Source organism: Protobothrops mucrosquamatus, unplaced genomic scaffold, assembly GCF_001527695.2.
Source record: "Protobothrops mucrosquamatus isolate PMUCROS unplaced genomic scaffold, P.Mucros_1.0 scaffold88, whole genome shotgun sequence".
Classification (NCBI taxonomy): domain Eukaryota; kingdom Metazoa; phylum Chordata; class Lepidosauria; order Squamata; family Viperidae; genus Protobothrops; species Protobothrops mucrosquamatus.
In genome coordinates, this window is record NW_015386464.1 from 45,495 (window position 1) to 66,575 (window position 21,081).

Genomic DNA, 21,081 nt, shown 5'->3' on the forward strand with positions numbered 1-21,081 from the left:
CTACACTATTATTAGTTGTTCTGCTGTACAGGTATGCCTTTAGAAAAATAATGGGCTATTGGTATATTTGTACAACTGATACCACTTCAATTTAAGGGTAGATTTAGCTGAATATTGATTAGAAAGGTAAACAATGGGAAATTATCTGTAAATTACATAGAATTTAATATGATTCTATGGCAAAATCACAACTTAATTATATTCCATTTTATAATTTATTTAAGCTATAGTAAACAATCAGAATATAGCTGGAAGGGACCTTAGAGATCTAGTCCAACTCCCTGCTCAAGCAGGAGACCCTATATGATTTCAGACAGGTAGTTGTGCAGTCTTTTCTTAAAAACCTCCAGTGATGAAACACCTACAACTTCTGAAGGCAAGTAGTTCCACTGGTCAATTGTTCTCACTGTTAGGAAGTTTCTCCTTAATTCCATATTGCTTCTCCCCTTAATTAGTTTCCATCCATTTTTTCTTGTGTCGCCTTCTGGTGCTTTGGAAAATAAGTTGATCCCCTCTTTTTTGTGGCAGCCCTTCAAATACTGGAATACTGCTATCATGTCACCCCTAGTCGTTCTTTTCTCTAGATAAGCTACGGCCAAATCCTGCAACTGTTCTTCATATGTTTTTGTCTCCAGGCCTTTAATCATCTTAGTTGCTCTTTGCAACTTTTTCCAAAGTCTCAACATCTTTTTGGAATGTGGTGACCAAAACTGCATGGAATATTCCAAATGTGGTCTTACTAAGTATTCATATTTATAAATACTTCATATTACTAATACTTCAGATGATTTTGATACTATGCCTCTGTTTTTACAACCAAAGATTGTATTAGCTTTTTAGGCAGCTGCCACACTCTGCTACCTCATGTTTAAGTGATCGTCCACTAGCACTCCAAGATCCCTCTCACACTTACTGTTTTTGAGCCAGATTTTAGCTAATGTATATTTGTATCTTTGGTTTTTCCTGCCTAGGTGTAAAACCTTGCTTTTCTCCACATTAAATTTCATGTTGTTGGATAGGGCCCATTGTTCAAGTCTGTCAAGATCTTTTTGGATCCTGACCTTTGTCTTCTAGGGTGTTGGCGATTCCTGCCAGCTTACTGTCATCTGCAAATTTGATTAGTTCCTCTCCTATTCCCTTGTCTAAGTCATTTATGAAGATATTGAAGAGTACTGGGCTTAAGAGGGAACTTTGAGGTACCCCACTGCTTACTTCCCTCCATGTAGATGTAGTACCATTAAGGACTACTCATTGAGTATGGTTTGTTAGCCAGTTATAATCCATCTTGTGGTAATGCTGTCTATCCCACATTTTTGTAGTTTACCAAGAAGTAGATTGTGTTCTAATTTGTCAAATGCCTTACTGAAGTCTAAGTATACTATGTCCACACCATTTCGCTGATCTACTAATTTAGTCACTTTGTCAAAGAATGAAATAAGATTGGTTTGGCATGATCTGTTTTTAACAAACTTGTGCTGACTTTTAGTTATAACTTTATTTGTTTCTAGATGTTCACAGATCTGGTTTTTGATTATTTTTTCCAGTATCTTCCCAGGTATTGATATTAGGTTGATTAGTCTGTAGTTTCCTGGGTCTGTTCTTTTTTCCTTTTTTAAAGATGGAAATCACATCAGCTCTTTTCCAATCCTCCGGTAGTTCCCCGGTGCTCAGGATTTTTTAAAGATATGGTACAATGGTTCTGAGATAATATCTGCCAACTCCTTCAGTACTCTGGAATGTAATCCATCAGGTCCTGGTGATTTATATTTATCAAGATCAGACAGGTGTTCTCTTACCATTTTCTTGCTTAATGATTTGGCTTTTTTCTGGTGTTAAAAATACATTTAAGCATTACATCCTTATGTAGTAAATGTGATATTATTCCAATGTGATAAAATATTTTGCAAGTTCATTGAGATATTATTTCTGTCATATAATCCTTAATTTATAAATGAGTATCTTCACTTTGCTATGCATATTTGGAAACACTGTCAAAGAATTTGGACTTAAATGTCTAAGAATGTAATATATTTAGTTACTGATTTCTTGAATACAGATAGACCTCTGCCAGCTTTTCTAAATCTCACGCCATTGATATTTCCTTACGTGGACTAAATTTGCAACTTTTTTCATCTGATTTAGACAACTTATTATTGCTATCTCAAAAATAAAAGTACATGCCTTGCACTAATCACAAATATTTTGTATGCAAATCTACTCCTTAATTGCTATCAGTTTCTAATAAAATAAAAATATGGTTTTTAAAATAAATCAAGTGAAAAAAGGTTCGGTAAGAGGGTGTGAATAAATTTTATACAGTCTTCACCTGAGTTATGCTTGTATTTGTTTTGGTCACATATAATTTCCTTACTATCCTCAATCATATGCAAATTTTCAAAATCCGCGATGGTCAGGGCTTAGCAATATTTCTGAGATAATTTATTCAGAGCAGAAAAATGAATATGCAAATGGTAAATCTGTACCAGAGCACAGTGTATCCAATCATCATAGATATTATCCTCAAGCAGTTTATCATAACCTATTTGTAATAACAGTATCAGGTTTAAGGAAAAAAATACTTGACAGTTTATATTCACCTGAGCCTGAGCATTTTTTTCCTGCATAAATATCAGAAAGCTCTCTGTGTAGTCTGCAATATCTCCTGGGATTCCACAAAGTTCTATATGATCATTTGTTGTCATCAGTTTGTTGTCATCAATAATTTGTTTGTCAGAATCCTACAATAAGGATTTATGACAACCCTCCTTTCAAACTCTTTAAATGAACAAATTACATTATGTTTATTTAATATTTCAGAGACAGTTAATATAGGAAATTACCAGCAACTAAGGACTTATAAAATATTATTTATAAATGTATATGCTTGTGTATATTTTATGATCTGTATAAAACAACAATGCTACTAGAATGTCCAGTTTTATTAATGTTTAAATATATGTCCAGCATTCAAATTTCAGCTAATGTTGATAGTGATTCTTAATGGCCCTAGTGCTAGAAAGTTTATTCTATATTGAACAGGCCTGATAATGGTTTAATTTGACTCCATCTGAGCAAATGAAAATACTAGGAGAAAGCTTTTTAGGTTGTTCCATTCAAAGACTGATTTCTTATGTAATGAAATCTATTCAATAAATAAATGTAGTTTTTGAAGGTCAGAATCACATTGCAGGAAACATTTTCAACTCAATCTCTCATTCAATAAAAAGAAAAATAATTCAAGTTAATACAGCTACTCTTTTGGAATTCAGATCAGAAAAATTCAGTTTTAATATACTCTACATAAGAAAGCTTAGTCTCTGTATGAGGATGCTCCGGAGGTCATTCAGAGTATGTACACCAACACTAATATTGAAAAATAATGAATAGAGACTGGCTAAAAACTGACAATATGTTTTAAAACTAGGTGAATACTAGTTTAATAAATCATTTCAGTGATTCAATTTTCCATGATAGATTTTTGGTGTTCTGTCTATCCAGGTGGCCACAATGCTAATAGTTTGGCTGCCAATTAACCAGCTGTGTTGTAGGACACCCTTGTGTGCTTCCCAAGATGCACCACAGGAGGGCAAGGTGGCTTTGCACCAGAAAGAAAAACAAGTGGCTCTTCTTGCACCATCATCCTAGGCCCCCTTTCTTTCCCAGAGCAACAAATTGGAGGGTTCAGAAGCCGGCAGGAATCTGACTGCCTGCATAGAGTGCCAACTTGTCTCCCCACTGAAATAATACCTATTTATCTACTCACATAGAACATACTTTTGAACTGTTAAGTTGACAGAAGCTTAGCTGAGTGACAGGAGCTCACCCTGTCAAGCAGTGCTAGGACTCGAACTGCTAGAGCAGGAACCATCTCCAGCATTATTAGGCCATCTTGTCTCCCATCCTGTCTGATGGTAGAATATTTTAATGCATCAGTGAAGTGAATAGAATCATAAGATCTAAAAAATTGAAAAGAAATTTAAGCCATTAAAAATTTGCTTGAATTCAAAGATTCCCTAATGTATGACAGTCTAACTGCTGTTACTGTTAGGAAGCTTTTATTTAATACTCATGGTGCTTCCTTATAACCGCATCAACATATATTTTTACACTCTGAGTCAAGAGGGAAATTTACATGATTTGTTTACTGATACAAATTATGCTACCTCAACAGCTGAGCTTTAATTTGTCTGAGTAAGAACACTGATCAATTAAAGGAAAATGATTGATTAATCCTCTGACTTTATTTCCCTACCATCAAGTATCATTTATCAGGAAAAGCAATAACTAGTTTCATCATTAATGTGTTATGGAGTGATGTGGAGCAAATGTGAGTGGATGCCTGGAAAAGAGGATTTAGCCATATTCCCAACTGAGAGTACTAGTGACATTTCCTTTCAGCTGTTTCTGAACATACCTCTAGAGGTGTTCTATTTAAAAAAAACAGAGTTGTTTGTTTAAATGCATGTCTTGTGTTCTTCTCGCAAAGCTCTATTCTCATGTACTAAAAGTTACTGAAAATATTGCGTACGGTTGACAAAAATGAGCTGAAGTAGGAAGATATGTTCATACAATGCATTAATAGAACTCCCTTCCTGTTTACCCAGCACCTTGCTCCTAAATACAGTATACAACCTATCAGCTGTACAAGGGACCAATCAAAAAGCTTTGTTAGGGAATGGCACTGTTAGCAAATGGCTGTATGGAGCAGCATTCTAAAATAGTCAGAGAAATATGAAGTAAAAGTCCTATATGTGTATATAAAAAGCCTATATAAAGCCTGAACTGCACTTTGTAAAAGATGAGTTGGACATTTTTCAGGAGTATGCATCTGTAAAAATCAGAAAGTGCTTCTTGATAGAACTGGAAAGTCTATTTGCAGCTCTAAATCAATGACAATCAATTGTTCATACAGTGTAGCTGGATTTGTGCTGGAAAAACACAGGTTTAAAACTGGAACCAAAGACAAAGTAAACTGTCTCCATAATGGACTGGGGATGAAACAAGAATAGTTACTGAGGCATCTCCTATACTCAGTTGGAATCTACCTTTCTGTAACTTAAATCCATTGTTCCATTTCTTGCACTGTGGAATATATAGTCCTTATCCTTTAATAAATTTGAAAAAATGCTGTCATGTTCTCCCTCAGTCTCTTTTCAAGTAAAACTTTTATCAGTTTCTTCAGTCATAGAATTTTATTTCTAATCCCCAGATCATCTTAGTTGTCCTTTAGAAAAGGACTTCTGAATCCCTTCTTAAAGTGTGATTCTTAGAATGGGAATAGCACTCAAGATGGAAGTTAATAGAATTGTTATTACATGTAATTAGAAAAATGTATCTCTGTAAATATAGAGCTGTTTGCCATTTTTGCAGCCACTTCATTTTTCAAATTCATTTTGAGATTTCAGCCCACTACTATCTCAAAATTACTGTACAGGATCTTTCTTACAAATTCTATTATCAAGACACATACTTCTGATATAAATTTTTAACATTTTAAACTGGCCAACATCCTTATGTGAGGAAAGGGGCAATTCTAAATGTGAGATGACAGAGATAGATGATAGATAGATAGATAGATAGATAGATAGATAGATAGATAGATAGATAGATAGATAGATAGATAGATAGATAGAGATGATTGATAGATAAATAAAATTTAAATGTCATTGATAAAGTTAACTCAGCCTAAACATACTTCATCAGTCAGTATCAGTCACATCCAATGGCAGCTCATTGCAATCAAGCCAAGGCCAAAGAAGCCAAAATCAAAAACCAAGGAAAGAACTGAAGTGGCTCAACAAGTCATTGAGGCCTTTCCAACCTCTGGTGATGGGGAGAGAACTCCGACCTCTGAGAAGCTTAGACTGGTCTTCTATGAGAGTGATAGTGAAGGGGAGGATGACCCTATGGTAAGTAGTCCTATTTCTCCAATGACAACCAAAGTAGAACTGTTTGTACCTTCTTCAGGAGTAAAGGCTACCCTTACCTATTGGACTCAGGCTGCGTTATCAGCTTGCCCACAGTAAAAAAAATTGGACTGCAGTTTAGAAAGTTAAGACAAGCCATGGGGTTTAAGCAGTTAGATGGATCTTTTACGGGGGAGGACCTTCAAATTACTTCACCGAATCAATGACTATAAAGTTGGGCAAGCATACTGAAATCATTTGTTTTATTGTAGCCCCTGGAATGACTGAAGGGATGATTTTAGGGTTAGCCTGGCTAAAGAAAAGAAATCACCTTAGAGATTGGAATAACAAGTGACAATTAAGGAACAGAGCAGTCAATCAACAAAAGCCACAGGAGGCACCAGCTAGTAGCTGCTTGCCAATGGTTAAGAAAGCAAAAGTGAGAGAAGGAAATACACAAAAAGCAACACAGCAGTTAGAGCACACAGTACCTGCTGAATACAGAGATTTAATGGAAGTATTTAATGAAAAGGAATTGGATATTCTCCCCCCTCTTCGGCCATTGGACTGTGCCATTGAGATAATTCCAGGGGACAAATTTCGTAAACCAAAAATGTATGCTATGAGACCAAACGAAATGGAAGAGCATAGAGGATTTTTAGATAAAATCCTGGCTCGAGGTTTCATCCATAAACCAGTAAGTTTTTCAGAAATGAAAGTAACTCTGGACTTTATTCGGATACTCGAGCTGAAGACAAGGACCAAATATCTAGCCTATTGTCAGACTGGAGCTACTGTATTTAAATAGTTTGTCAGTACAAAAAGTCAGGAAAGAAAAATGGTTGTGATCCCAGGCAATGGTTAAAAGTCGGTACCAGAGGCTTGTATGAGATGATAAAGCAGGCTAAAAGGACCTTATTTCCAGCAATTATCTTTACCTCTGTCACTTCCTTTTAAATGTCAAGCTCTCTTTGGCAGGTTCTAACTTGGCCAAACTTCCCCAAAATTCGGAAGCACCAGGTCAGTTATTCCAACTTTTAAAGTCTTGGATAGAATTTTATTTTTCCTCCCATCTTATTCATGGCTTTCAAGAAGCACTGTTTTATGTTTCTCACAGTTTTTGATAAGAGCCAGTTGTTTCTTGATTTTATCCATATTCTTGCCTGGTCAACTGTTACTCCCAATTATCTCTTAAAATAAAGTTCCCAGAACCTGCCTCTTCTTCTAAGGCTAAGCTGATGCTCATGTTTCTAATGCCCAAGGAAGTGCTCATATTCAGAAACTCAGCCCTATGGCCTTCCTACAGCTCATCTTTTGCAGCACTGGAATTGTTTAGGGCACAAGGCTGTAGACTAGTGATTTTACCAAAGCTGTCTCATGAGCTGATTGTATTTTTCACACATTATCTTTCCTTCTATAGCAAATAACACTGTACAGAGGGAATACAAAACACAAGTCTGCTTGAACATCTGCCAGCATGACAAATATCATATATAAAAGGCAGGTTAAAAATTAAATGAATGAAAGCAATCTGCCTTGCTTCATTGTTTCTTTAGACAACCCCATATTTCTGAGTAATGTAATATTTTGTTATTATGTGATATTTGAATATTCTAAACTCCTACCTATCTCAGACTTCAACCCACAGTTTGGTATTAATGTTATTTTTTAAATTAAATGCTTTTATTGAATAGCATCAGATACAGAATGCCTCTCCAGGCACAATTCAAATGTGCAAGTTACACTGCATACCCTATGGGAAGGGAAGAAATGTCTATCTTTTCTTTCCTCCCTATCACCATCTTTATATATAGAATGGTGCCTGCAGTCAATGACATAAATCAATGGAAACTGTCCAAATTATTGAAATGCTTGATTTTTCATGGTCCCCAAATTGCAAAACAAGTTATTAGTGGAAAATTAATCTTGCAGCAATCAACTTTTGTAGGTGATAAGTGACACAAGATCAGAGCTACCACATGTATATATCCTACAGAAGGGGTCCTCAGTATGGACAGTATGAGGATGGACAGTGGAAATATATATATATTGTATATATATATTGTATATATATATGTATGTTTTCTGAGGTTTTCGCGGGTGTTTGTATGTAGGTCTTTGGTTATTCGGGTTTTCTCCCGCGTAAAATTGGAATTTTAAAAATTCCAATTTTACGCAGGAGAAAACCCGAATAACCAAAGACCTACATATATATATATATAATCTTTGAGTTTGGTGCACCCTGTCGGCCCAAATATGGGAGAAAAGAATCTTTTTGCCTGTATCAGCTCAAACTAGAGCCATCCACAGGCTTAGCAGTCGCAACTGCGACATCATATGTGTTTTTCAAAATTTGGATTGCTAACAAAGAATTAAGGGAGAATTGGAATAGCCATTTCGAACTTTTTAGTTCTTTTCAACCAGACTTACCCTTCTGAGATTCGAACCTGGGCTGTCTGTGTCAATGCTGCAAATACTGTATATTCTTGCTTTGACAATATGCAGAACTGTCTGGTATTTTTATAGTTAAACCAGGCAACAGGGAAAAGGGAGGAGAATAAGGATAGCCCAAACCGGAAGTAAATCACATCTTCCAAGTTAATTGGAAGATGTGAACCATGACCCCAAAATAGAGGCAGGGAAAAATGCTTGGAATGTATGCGTAACGGAAGAGAAGCCAGACCTAAGCATTTCCACCATGCTGTACTGACATCTCTGTAACCTTAATAAATGCTTTTAGGTGTAAATATGCCTGAAAGTCCTTTTAAGTGTTTCGTTAATCAGACACATGACAGTCTGCATGTTAGACAGATGTATTAACCTCTAGACCACAGGCTCTTTCTCACTTTGTCAGCTATGAGACAGGGGAGAAGAATTATCTTTGAGTTTGGTGCACCCTGTCGGCCCAAATATGGGAGAAAGGAATCTTTTTTTTCCTCCCATATTTGGGCCGACAGGGTGCACCAAACTCAAAGATAATTCTTCTCCCCTGTCTCATAGCTGACAAAGTGAGAAAGAGCCTGTGGTCTAGAGGTTAATACATCTGCCTAACATGCAGACAGCCCAGGTTCGAATCTCAGAAGGGTATGTCTGGTTGAAAAGAACTAAAAAATTCAAAATGGCTATTCCAGTTCTCCCTTAATTCTTTGTTAGCAATCCAAATTTTTATCCATCCTCATACTGTTTATAATTGTATTGGTTGTCTAGCAACTTCTAAAGGTACAAAAAGACTAGCAAGTCTTCCAAGAACGTAGCTAAAAGCTATATGGCCACTGATTCTTTTTCTTTTTTAAAAAATATTTTATTAAATTTCAGCAAAGTATAAAGTACAAGAATGCAAAAAAAAGAGGGTTGGGAAAAAGAAATGTTAAGGAAAAAAGTCAAGAGTGCAAAGAAAATAGAAAAAGAGGAAAAAGGGGGAAAATAATAATTTCCAACATTCTTCAGTAAAGATACAAATATAAAATACATTAGCATCTTACTCTAAAATCAACAATAATACACAGTACTTCTATCATCATAATCTAATTGTCAAAATCCAAAATTAAATGTTTTTTCTTTCAGTTCCTAGCAAGATTACAGACTTTTTGGTTTTCTTTTGTTTAGTTGGCACCTCTTGTTTGAAAGGTACTATACCAGCAAACAAGCAAGTACATATATTGTTATTTGCTGGATCTATATGTCCCTTTTGTTTGTAGAATGAATGCATAAAAAAGGATTGCAATTCTTACATGAATCGTATTAATAGTAAAACAGCAGCCTTCCTCCAAGTACATTATTTTGCTTTAAAAACAAAATCAACATTTAAATGTTATTGAAAAGTCAATAACAGCAATATATAAGAGCATGCTCTGAATGTACTAATACAAGCTCACTGCAATAAGCAATAATAATGTAGGTCTTTGCATTTCTAAATATTCATTAAAGCTAACATCAACAAAACAAAACAAAACATGCATATAGTTCATGCACATGTACTCAAATATTCATCATCAGTTCATCAAATCAATGCAATCAACCAAGACTATGGAGGTTGGTTTGGCACTTTGAATTTTGGTTTAAATATGTAGAGGTAAGTATGTAAATATATTTGTTCCATGCATATTTGTTATTTTAAAATGCATCCGAAGTCTCAACACTAGCTAGATACAAAAATAGGCAGTGTCCCTCCCTCCCTACACATATTTCCTTGTCAGAGCGTACACAGTCTTATTGCGTGAGATAACCCAGGAATAAACACAGTAAACAATGGTCTGTAGTAAATGGTGGTTTATTTTACACTATCTACAATATCATACACCAGGAACAATATACATACGTGTGCTAATACAGCAGGATCCAACAAACCACAGTTACAGCAGGAAATGGAAGAGAGAGAATACATCAGCAGAGCCTTCCCTTTATACAAAGGTTCTTAAAGAGACACAGATCCTGCTGAATCATTCCCATTATTATATCTTACATCTTACATTACATAAGCTGGTTAGCTGTTAAATCAATACCTTGACACTCCTCCCATTTAAAGCTAAACAGCTGTTAACCCAAATGCTTTTACATACTCTTGATCAGGGGTAGTCAACCTTGGCTCTTTTATGACTCGTGGACTTCAACTCCCAGAATTCCTGAGCCAGCCATGCTGAGGAAAAAGGGAGAGGTTTCCAAGTTGAGCCATGCTGGCTCAGGAATTCTGGGAGTTGAAGTCCACAAGCCATAAAAGAGCCAAGGTTGACTACCCCTGCTCTTGATGCTTGCCTGCATTTAAAGGCTTAGTCAACATATCGGCTATATTTTCCTTGTTTGGCTTAACACATATCCTCCCTGTTTTGGTTTTCTTATCTCCACACCTAGATAATTCTTTATTTTTCCTAGGTTTTTAAATTAGAACTTCCTTTCAAGTTGCTTGACAAAGGAGTCAACCTGGGAGCGATTCTTAGTAATAAAACACAAGTCATCAACATAAGCTAACAGGAAACACTCTGCACCCTTATACTGTGCAGTGTACAAACACGGATCTGCCTTGCTGCTTCTAAAACCTAACTCTTTGAGAGCAGCATCTAAACACTGATTCCAGTTTCTTGCTGACTGTTTTAACCCATATATGGCTTTATTCAATTTATATACATATCCAGGGTGCTTAATTTCATAATCTGGAGATGATAACCAAATAAGGTTAGAAATAGCTATCTCAGCACTCCCTTAATTCTTTGTTAGCATTCCAAATTTTGAATATATATATATATATATATATATATATATATATATGTGTGTGTGTGTGTGTGTGTGTGTGTGTGTGTGTGCAGTGGTAATATCGAAATGATATATGGTATAACTGTGTGCAGCTGCTAAAGCCAATGCTAGCCTTATGGTCTCACCTCTTACTGTTGGTGCAAACACTTCATCATAATGAACATTTTTTCTCTGTGTAAATCCTTGCACAACTAACCATGCCTTATACTGCAACTCATTATTGTGTAAAACCTTCTTTTTATATACCCATTTACACCTCACGGCCTTTTGTCCTTCTGTTAATCTCATAAGGGTAAACACCTGATGCACATTCACATACTCCATTTCTCTGTCCATAGCCTCCTTCCATTTATCCTGTTCTACTTTAGGCAATGATAACATCTCTTGGTAATTACAGGGTTCATACCTTACACTATACGCTCTAACCCCAGTTGCTGAGAACCGATCAGGAGGTACACATTTATTGCTACGTTCAGACCTCCTCAGTATCATCTGTTCCTGTGTTGCTGTCACTTCTCTCTTTACCTCAGGTCTATCCTCTTCTATTCCTATTATTTCTGACCTGCTATTCTGTTCTTCCTTCATTGGGCTTTGTATAGCACTACGTGTTGGCATGAATACCTCGGTGTTAGCATGCACCCTGTCCCAATTGTTTTGTTCTGCAAAACTAGCAGACCTTGAAATCACAACCTTCTTTGTTCCATCTGTGAATCTATACCCTTTGGTATATCCAACAAACCTAAGTTTCCTGGCCTTTTTCTGTCCCTTCTGGTACTTTTGGGAATATGCACCAGGCATAATTGCCAAATGTCCTTAGGTGAGCCAATGAAGGTTTCCTTCCATATAACAGGTAATATGGAGTTTCGATAGCAACACTCCATACCCTGTTTACTAGATAGTTGGCTGTTTTCATGGCTTCCCCTGCATCTGCCAGCAATGAGTCTTTCATGGTTTGCAATATGCCATTCCTTCGTTCAGCCACTCCATTTTCTGCTGGTGAGTACGGATTCGTATGTCTATGCCTTATGCCTACGTTCCTCAGCCATTTTTGGAAATTGTCAGACATGAACTCTTTCCCCCTGTCTGTTTACAGCTGGCATACTTTATGGCCATATCTTCACTCTAGTCTACACAATTCACCCATTGCTTGAACTGTTGTAGAACTTCTGTTTTGCTCTTTAATAAATAGCAAAACCCATATCTGGTATAGTCATCTACTAAGACTAGTACGTATCTAGCCCCTCCTAGAGAGGGCGCCATAGGACCAATTAAATCAGTGTGCACTAACTGCAAAACTCTGTTTGTTTGCCTTGAGCTTTTCTTACTTACAGGATACATTCTGGACTTTCACTCCTTATAAATAGCGCAATCTAAATATGCATTGCATTGCTTAATGTGTAGTCTTTCAACTAGTCTGGCATCCTTTGCAGCACTCTAAAACAGTTCAAAGAGCAAGGATGCAGAGACAGCAAAAGGGATACAGTGTAGCGATAGAGAAAAACAAAGAGACAGCCTGCAGCATCTTCCCCCCTCCCCTCTAGGAGTATGACAGAACCCAGAGTAATAGAAGAAATAGAATTAGAAAGAGTCCCCCTTAATAATATATGGGTTCTGAAATCCCAACTATATGTTTACTAAAATGTAATTGGAGTATGACAACTGTAATTAGTAAAGCTTAAAAACAGGATATAGATTATTATAATCGCATGTGATTGATGATTTTTGTTTGTTTGAACTTTACCTAAAACTGTATTAATTTTAATAAGCAATATTATATAAAATAGGAAACTTTTGATAATTAATTTGAGCTATACTTATATGATTTTGTCTTTGAATGATTTGACACCCTGACCACCACATTGTGTCCTAAGCTGGAAAAAAATGGAAAAAAACAATAAAACTTTTTATTAAAAAAATAAAATAATATATGGGTTCTGACAGACTCACTACATTATTCCGTATGGGGAAAAAATAGTACTCGTTGTTTTTGTTACTTATTGCGCCTCCCAAAATAATTAATGATGAGTACTGAGGTACCACTGTACTTCCAAATCTTTAAAACTCTGTATTTATTTTGTATGATTAATTGAGGGCCTTTTTAATTTTTACATGGGGAAGCAGTATTTATCAATTATACTTCTACACAATTTGCAGCATCTGAATGAAAATCTGGTAAGGATTTTGAATTTCATAGATTTGAGTGTTGAAAAAGTATAATCTATATGTTCTTTGAATGAATGAATTAATGAATAAATCATAAGGAATGCTCTGTTTTGAGTTTTCATTTGATTTGATTATGAATTTTAATGTGGTTTTATTTTACTTGAATATTTTGAGATTTTGTTCTCTCAGGAACAATTTGGATGTTCATTAACTGCAGTTTATAAAGTTGAGCCCTTTATAGCCTCAAGTCATCTTCTGATGAATTTTGAGTGCTGCTAACCTGGCAACACTATAGTAACCGGGCAATAGGGTTATTTCTGTTTACCTTGGATATGTATGTAGTAATGATAAGATGAAACTAGTGCAACGTCTGTGTCTCCCCATCACAAGACCCATCACCAGCCTCTCACTGATGGCTCACATCTGACCCACTGATGATTCACAGAATTTTTCTTAGTCTCTTTCTGAGTTTGTTAAAATCAGCTCTTTTAAAGTTTAAGACACTGGTTGGATTATATTCTATTGTGATTGAATATATTATTATAACATATTGGTAAGCAGTAGCAATAATTTTTTGGCATTAGCACAAAACCATAGCTTGGAGTAGTACGTTGTTGACTCAAGGGTGCATTGGTTTTATGGGTGAGAGACTATTGGAGTTCTTGTGTAAAAGTGTTTTAGTTCTCAAAGATAATGCATATGACTCAGCTGATGTCAGGATAGACTAAAAGCACTGTAGGTTATCTGAGGCCAGTAGCTCATTTATGATTTGATTTAGCCGTGGTGTTCCCTTGACTTAGCAATATGTTCTTCCTGCTGACAATTGGATTAAGGTTAGAAATTTCACACATTTATGTTTTTTCATTCAGAAACATTCCAATGCCCAATTGAGCAATAAATGCCAATGTTTTATTTCTTTTCTCCACCAACCTTTGGAGTATTTGACCTACATTATCCTCTGTGCTATAAGTGTTATTTGCAATGACATGTATGGAGTTCTTTGCATATTTCAAGACTAGACATATGTATTCCAAGTTATGTTAGTTGAAACTCTTCTGTCACTTTGTCAAGCTCTCAATTAGAATTGAGATAAGCTAATTTTTGGTTTTTTATGCTCTATTTAGTCATCAATTTGTAGTAACTTTACTGAGTCTCTTTTTCCCAAATACAAATATGCCTATAGCCATAATTTCTAAATGAAAGCATAGATAAGAAGTATGACATTAAATGTTCAATTGAAAAAGAAATGTATTTCTTATGTCTGTTTTAAAAATAGTAGTATTAGTTTACTTATAATGTAAACTACTAAAACTATGCCTAAAACTAAGCATAGTAACAGTTTAGGATAAAGACAGCAATAATGCCATAACCCATTATAGTCATCTTCCATAAAAGAACCATGTGATATAATTCCAAATTTAAGGAATCTTTACTTTTTATGCGATACTGTTGTTGTCATTGTTACTGTTTTTAGGAAACCCTAAAGTCCTGAGTTCCTAGTTAGAAAATTATTCTTATTGTAATCATGGGAAGAAATGTTAGGAACTAAGGAGAAATTTCCTGACAGTTAGAACAATTAATCGGTGGAACAACCTGCCTCCAGAAGCTGTGAATGCTGCAACATTGGACGTTTTTAAGAAGAGACTGGACAGCCATTTGTCCGAAATGGTATAGGGTTTCTTGCCTGAGCAGAGGGTTGGGCTCGATGACCTCCAAGGTCCCTTTCAACTTTATTATTATTATTATTATAAATATGATAAATAAATACATCTGCAGTTTGTTGAGTGTAAAGTGAAACAACATCTTTTTATACAATGAAATAAGTCTCTGATCAATTCGAACATTGTATTTGCATTTATACTTGAAAATAAACCTGAACCTAAATAGCTACTCTTTGGGAAAGTAGTTGGGCTCTTAGTTTGTTTCCAGCCCCTCTTGAATCTGTTCATCATCATGGAAATAGTGCTAGAGGTTATTGATTATTTGTCAGTTGGAAATCAGAAGCTAGCTAATCTTTTCCATGGTGATATGGCAAAAAAAAAATCCACATATCAGGAGGTCAGAAGGTTATGGAGAAATAGAAAAACTCAATTGTTTCATCTGCAAATTAAGTTTTGCTTCCTTTCTCTCCAGTTCAGAGCCATTTTGAAGGGCTATCACTATGCCCAAATACACATAAATACATATTAATTATTAAAACAAAACAAAAAAAGCTGACTACACTGCTAATGACAGCAGTTGAAATAAATAATAATGCTAAAATAATTACCATTACAAAAATGTATTAACGCACTTTGCCCTTGTCAGTAACTTCTTAACCAAACTGTTACTGTGGTTACAGAAACTCTAGTAACCAAGGAAACTACCATCTCCAAACAAGAAATGCCATCATCTTTGCTTCTAGAGGTACCAGCCCTGGCTGATTTCAATAAGGCATGGGCAGATCTCAATCACTGGCTTTCTCTGTTGGATCAAGTGATAAAATCCCAGATAGTTACCGTCGGTGATGTTGATGAAATCAATGACATGATCATCAAACAAAAGGTATGTAAAATATTTACACACTGCTTTTTCTATGTATTAATACAAATAGCTACAATAACATGTCTCTAAATGTGAAAAAAATAAAATCTTTTGAATTATCTTTTTAGCAAACCTGTTTTAAATCGAAGTCTGATTTATTTGTCTTTTTCACACTAATGTTTAAATATTTGCAAAAAGCATAAATAAAAAAAATTATCACAGTCTACATATTGTTTCTAATGGAACAATTTTCCTTATGTTTGGATTCCATGCCAAATTATCTTTAGAAACTATATATAAGTTGAACAGTAAATAAGGCATGCAAATGATTCTTTGCCTTTGTATGTTGGAATATCTTTTTTTTAAAGTTACAATTGTATTATTAGAAATATTTTCAACCCCCATTTTTAAAAAGAGCATACCATTAACAAGTGTTTTGTTAGCAAATAATACTACTTATCTTTGTAAAACAGAAAAAAATATAGAATTTATATATCTCTACTGTAAAATTAATAAAACAATTTAATAATTTATTTTAAAAGAATTCTTCTAAATTTAATGCTGTTCAGTATAAGAGTTACAGTTTGCATGATATACAACTTCCTAACATTCTAGCAATTTTTTATTATATGGTGCTTTGTTTTATTTTTTAACTTTTTTTCTTTTGTTTTGTTAGGCAACAATTATTTTGTCTAGTGTAAAATATTCAGAGCAAAATGTTTGAAAATGTTCTCTCTATTTATATGTCTGTAGAACAAAAGAAGATTGCACATTTAAATTAGAGCTTTAAAAAAGCAACTTTATTGAATTTCAAAAAAAAGTTAAAATGCAAAGAAAAAAGTTAAAATGGAAAGAGGGAAAAAGCAAAATTTGGTGTGCAAAAGGAAAAGGGGAAAAGGTTATGGCAGTGGTGGCGAACCTATGGCACGGGTGCCAGAGGTGGCACTCAGAGCCCTCTCTGTGGGCACGCATGCTGTCGCCCCAGTCCTAGGCCTTCAGCTGGGTTTTATAAAACCTTTTCGCTTTAGGCCTCCACCGCCATGTACAAAAAAAAAAGGTTCAATCAATCAGTCAATTTCAACTTCTCGCGGAAAAAAAAAGATCTTGCAAAGTTGGAATTGTCTGATTGAAGTCCCACCCAGTCTGCTGTTACCACCGCAGCCATGCCCACCCAATGGGCCACGCCCATCCAATGGGCCATACCCACCCAATGGGCCACACCCACCCAGCACCCGACGATGCATAAGTGGGTTTTGGTTTTTAGTTTGGGCACTCGCTCTCTAAAAGGTTCGCCATCACTGGGCTATAGAAAAGAGTAAGTTCCCACTTTGTTTGGTACAGATGCAAGAATAAGCCTTTGAACTGGAGTATACCACAGCATACTATACTTCTATAATCAGATACAGTTCTAGTTATTAAATCCAAAGATTAAAATTTCAGGGTTTTTTCAGTTTCAAGCAAATAATTCAAAAGTAGTTTCCAAGAAGAAACAAAGTTAGTCTTTTTTTTTTCATTAAAGTGGTCAATTTCGCCATTTCTGCCAACTGCATTACCTTAATTGATGTGAAAATTGTGACTATTTTAGCAATATCTTACATTTGCCATAAGGATTTCAATAGTTAATTTTCTCCCAATATTACTGTGTTTCAGTTATTATCACTTCACTCCCCTTCCTGTTAAGGATAACAGTGTGTGTTTGTCTGTGTGCTTCCACAAGCACAAAGTTAGTTTTCTAAGTGCAAATATACTTGTGAGAAACAATTAACCCTTTAATCAGGTTTTCTAATAAAGACCAGAAAAACAAAACTATTTACATTTATGCTTATGCATAAATGCTTATACTTAAAGATTTAAGTTTTAGGCTTATGTTTTGTAAATGATGACTGTTAATATTTACTCTTCCTACTTGGTTTCTGGTTGGGTTCTTCCTACCTGAGATTAGATTGGGGATTTTTATGTTAAAAGTTACCCCTTGTGTAAAACATATGAGAGCATATGAATTCTAAGGGCAAGCTGATCTGTTGAATCTATTGCATGAAGGTTTCTTTCATCTATGGAACTAACCAAATGTATTTTTTTATGTTTTTACCAAATGGAATGGCTTTTTTTTTCTCTTATACTCTCCAATTTATAGATGACAGAATACGAATATGGGTATTGTTATGACTTTTTATGTGTTAACATATAATATTTTATTATTTTTGCACATTTTCCACATTGAAATATGGACATCTCTGAAGCACATGGCATTCATTATGTAAAATGAATATTTAAATTCCTAAAATAGTACCTTCATTGCATAAATGTATTGTAAAAAATCTAATTTAAATACGAGAAAATGGTGTTTGTTTTTAAAACAAGATTATTTCTAAATCTCTTACTAGAAACTGATTAATAAAACTAGAACATCTTCCCATGTAAGGTGAAAAGACAGATGACCTAATTATTATGCTGGCAGGAAGAGAAAGCAAATACTTTATACAGGAAAGAAGAGCTTATTTATACTTTTATAAAATGTATACAAAGTTATAAATAATCCAGTTTTGTAAAGCTTACATGTTAATCTTTCCCTGATGTCAGCTACTATGAAATTATTTTTAAAATATGGCACAAACATAATCAGAAATGCTGTTTGATATATTTTGCTGATTAATACCTGTTCCCATTTGATAAATAATTGCATCTGGTGCAATATGTAAAACAGGAAGGATCATATCTAAAATTAATTGCTGAGAGTTATAAATTCCTTTCTGTATCTTTGAAAATCAGCTTAGTAGCTTTTCTGATTTTTTTCTAGTTATTGTATATAAAAGTAGATTTTTTTGTATTATTGTAATTGTTATTATAAATACTATGAACTACAATAGCAGTTTCACTAACATTTTAAAGTTTTTCTTAATCCAAAGTATGACCAAGGGAAAAGCTTTAATATTCAGATTTTTTAAAATCCTATTTTGAAGATTCTTTTAATTATCTTGATTTTTGTCTTTTCATATTATTATAAACATTATATTTCACTCTCCTTTTTCTCATCTCTGCCCACTCATTCAGAGAGTAGCATATGGTGTGAATTTGGTTACAGTTATAATATTGGCCTTTATGCTTCAAATAAGACAAGAAAATAATGCAAGAAAGTAATGTGAGAAAAATGTGATGTCTTTAAGAGCACATGGGAGAAAAGAGAAAGGAAGCACATCTCTTGCCAGTGTAATAAACCTTTATTTGATTATTATTTTTGTATAATTCTATTATCATATACAGTACTGTGCAAAAGTGTTAGGCAGTTGTGCAAAAACGCTATAAATTAAGAATGCTTTTAGAAATACAAGTGTTAATAGATTATTTTTATCAATTAACAAAATAGAACATTAATGAACAGAAGAGAAATCCAAATCAAATCAATATTTGGTGTGACCACCCTTTGCCTTCAAAACAGCATCAATTCTTATACTTGCAAACTTGCACAAAATCAGGAATTTTGTAGGAGTAGATGTATGATTAACCAATTATACCAAGCAGGCACTAATGATGATCAATTTCATATGTAGGGTGAAACACAATCATTATCTGAAAGAGAAACAGCTGTGTAGGAGGCTTAAAATTGGGTGAAGAAAGCCAACTCTGCTACTAAGGTGAAGTTGTGGAAGTCAGTTTTATGTCACAGGTCATACACCATGCAAAACTGAGCACAGGAAATAGACAAATGGTAGTTATACTGCATCAGCAAAGTCTTTCCCAGGCAAAAATTTCAAAGCAGACTGGAGTTTCAAGATATGCTATCCAAGCTCTTTTGAAGAAGCACGAAGAAACAGGTAACACTAGGACTGTAGACGCAGAGGTCAACCAAGGAAACTTAATGCAGCAGATGAAAGACACATCATGCTTACTTCCTTCAACATCGGAAGATGTCCAGCAGTGTCATCAGCACAGAACTGGCAGAAACCAGTGGAACTCAGGTACACCCATCGACTGTCCAGAGAAATCTGGCCAGAAGTGGTCTTCATGGAAGAATTGCACCCAAAAAGCCATACCTTCAACATGAAAACAAGGCTAAGCAACTCAACTATGCTCAAAAGGTAGGAACTGGGATGCAGAAAAATAGCAGTAGGTGCCCTGAACTAATGAGTCAAAATTTGAAATATTTGGCTGTAGCAGGAAGCAATTTGTTTGCCAAAGGACTTGGTGGATGTTCCTTACAAGTTTGGGGCTGGATTTCTGCAAATGGAGTTGGAGATTTGATCAGGATCAATGGTGTCCTGAATGCTGAGAAATATAGGCAGATACATATCCATCATGCCACACCATCAGGGAGGTGTGTGTTTGGTCCCAAATTTATTCTGCAGTAGGGTAACAGCCTCAAACATATAGCCAATGTCATTAAGAACTACCTTGAGCGTGACTTCCGGTGGGACGGCGCGCCGATGGCGGCTCTTTTCGGAGCCGTCCTCTTGGGAAGGCGTCAGAGCCAGCATGAACAGCGGCCAGCAGCTGTTCAGCGGCTTGGAACCTTGTGCCCCGGGAGAAGGGGTCAAGGTGAGTACTCCTGGATAGGAGTAGAGTCCCAAAAGCTCTCCCTTTATTTCGGGAGAGCGAAATTGGGTACTCCTCCGGAGTCCGGGAAATCTCTGCCTACCAAGTGCCTTTGTTCCCTTTTTTGGGGGGGAACAAAGCCAGTCGTTGCCTCCACTTCTGTGAACTATAGAAATTGTGAGTAAATAATAACCAGACGGAACTGACCAGGGGAAACTGGACTTGAGTAACCTAAGACTTTAACTCAATTTATTAACATCATCTTTAAAGTTAAGTTGAAATGAGGAAAAAAAATGGCTGCGGTTTGCCGTTTTTTTATAGATGAGATTGACTTTCCTTTTTAACTTTCACTTTCCTGTAGCGTTGAATGAAGAGGGAAATTGTTACCCCTTGGCTTAAGGTTGTAACTTTGACATATTTTTTCTTTGGGTTTATGGAAAGTTTTGGTGATTATTTTTTTTCTTTTAATGGAGAGAATTTTGGATTTGGATTTTGGATTTTTCCCCCCCCCCTTTTTTTTTCTCCGAGGCTTGGATTAAAGAAGTTTGGAAAATGGCTTTGTTTAATGGAACTTCCGCTTTGTTTAAAGATCTTCAACAGTCTATAAGGATATAGAGAAGAGGCAGTGATGGACTCAGCTGTGACTTTGGGATGCAATTTTAATACTTATAGAAATGGAAAATTATGGTATTGCACCTCAAGGGAAGCAGTT

The 21,081-nt window shown here is 35.3% G+C and overlaps 1 protein-coding gene across 1 annotated transcript in view; it reads left to right on the forward strand.

Moving 5' to 3' along the window:
* The window catches only part of LOC107284427 (dystrophin), a gene marked incomplete at its 5' end in the record, with an annotated part of 141,066 nt that overhangs the window by 34,094 nt on the left and 85,891 nt on the right, over positions 1–21,081 (forward strand). Inside the window, one exon of the mRNA XM_015812483.1 lies at positions 15,658–15,860. Coding sequence (XP_015667969.1) covers positions 15,658–15,860 — 203 coding nt within the window. The remainder of the gene's footprint in view (positions 1–15,657; positions 15,861–21,081) is intronic.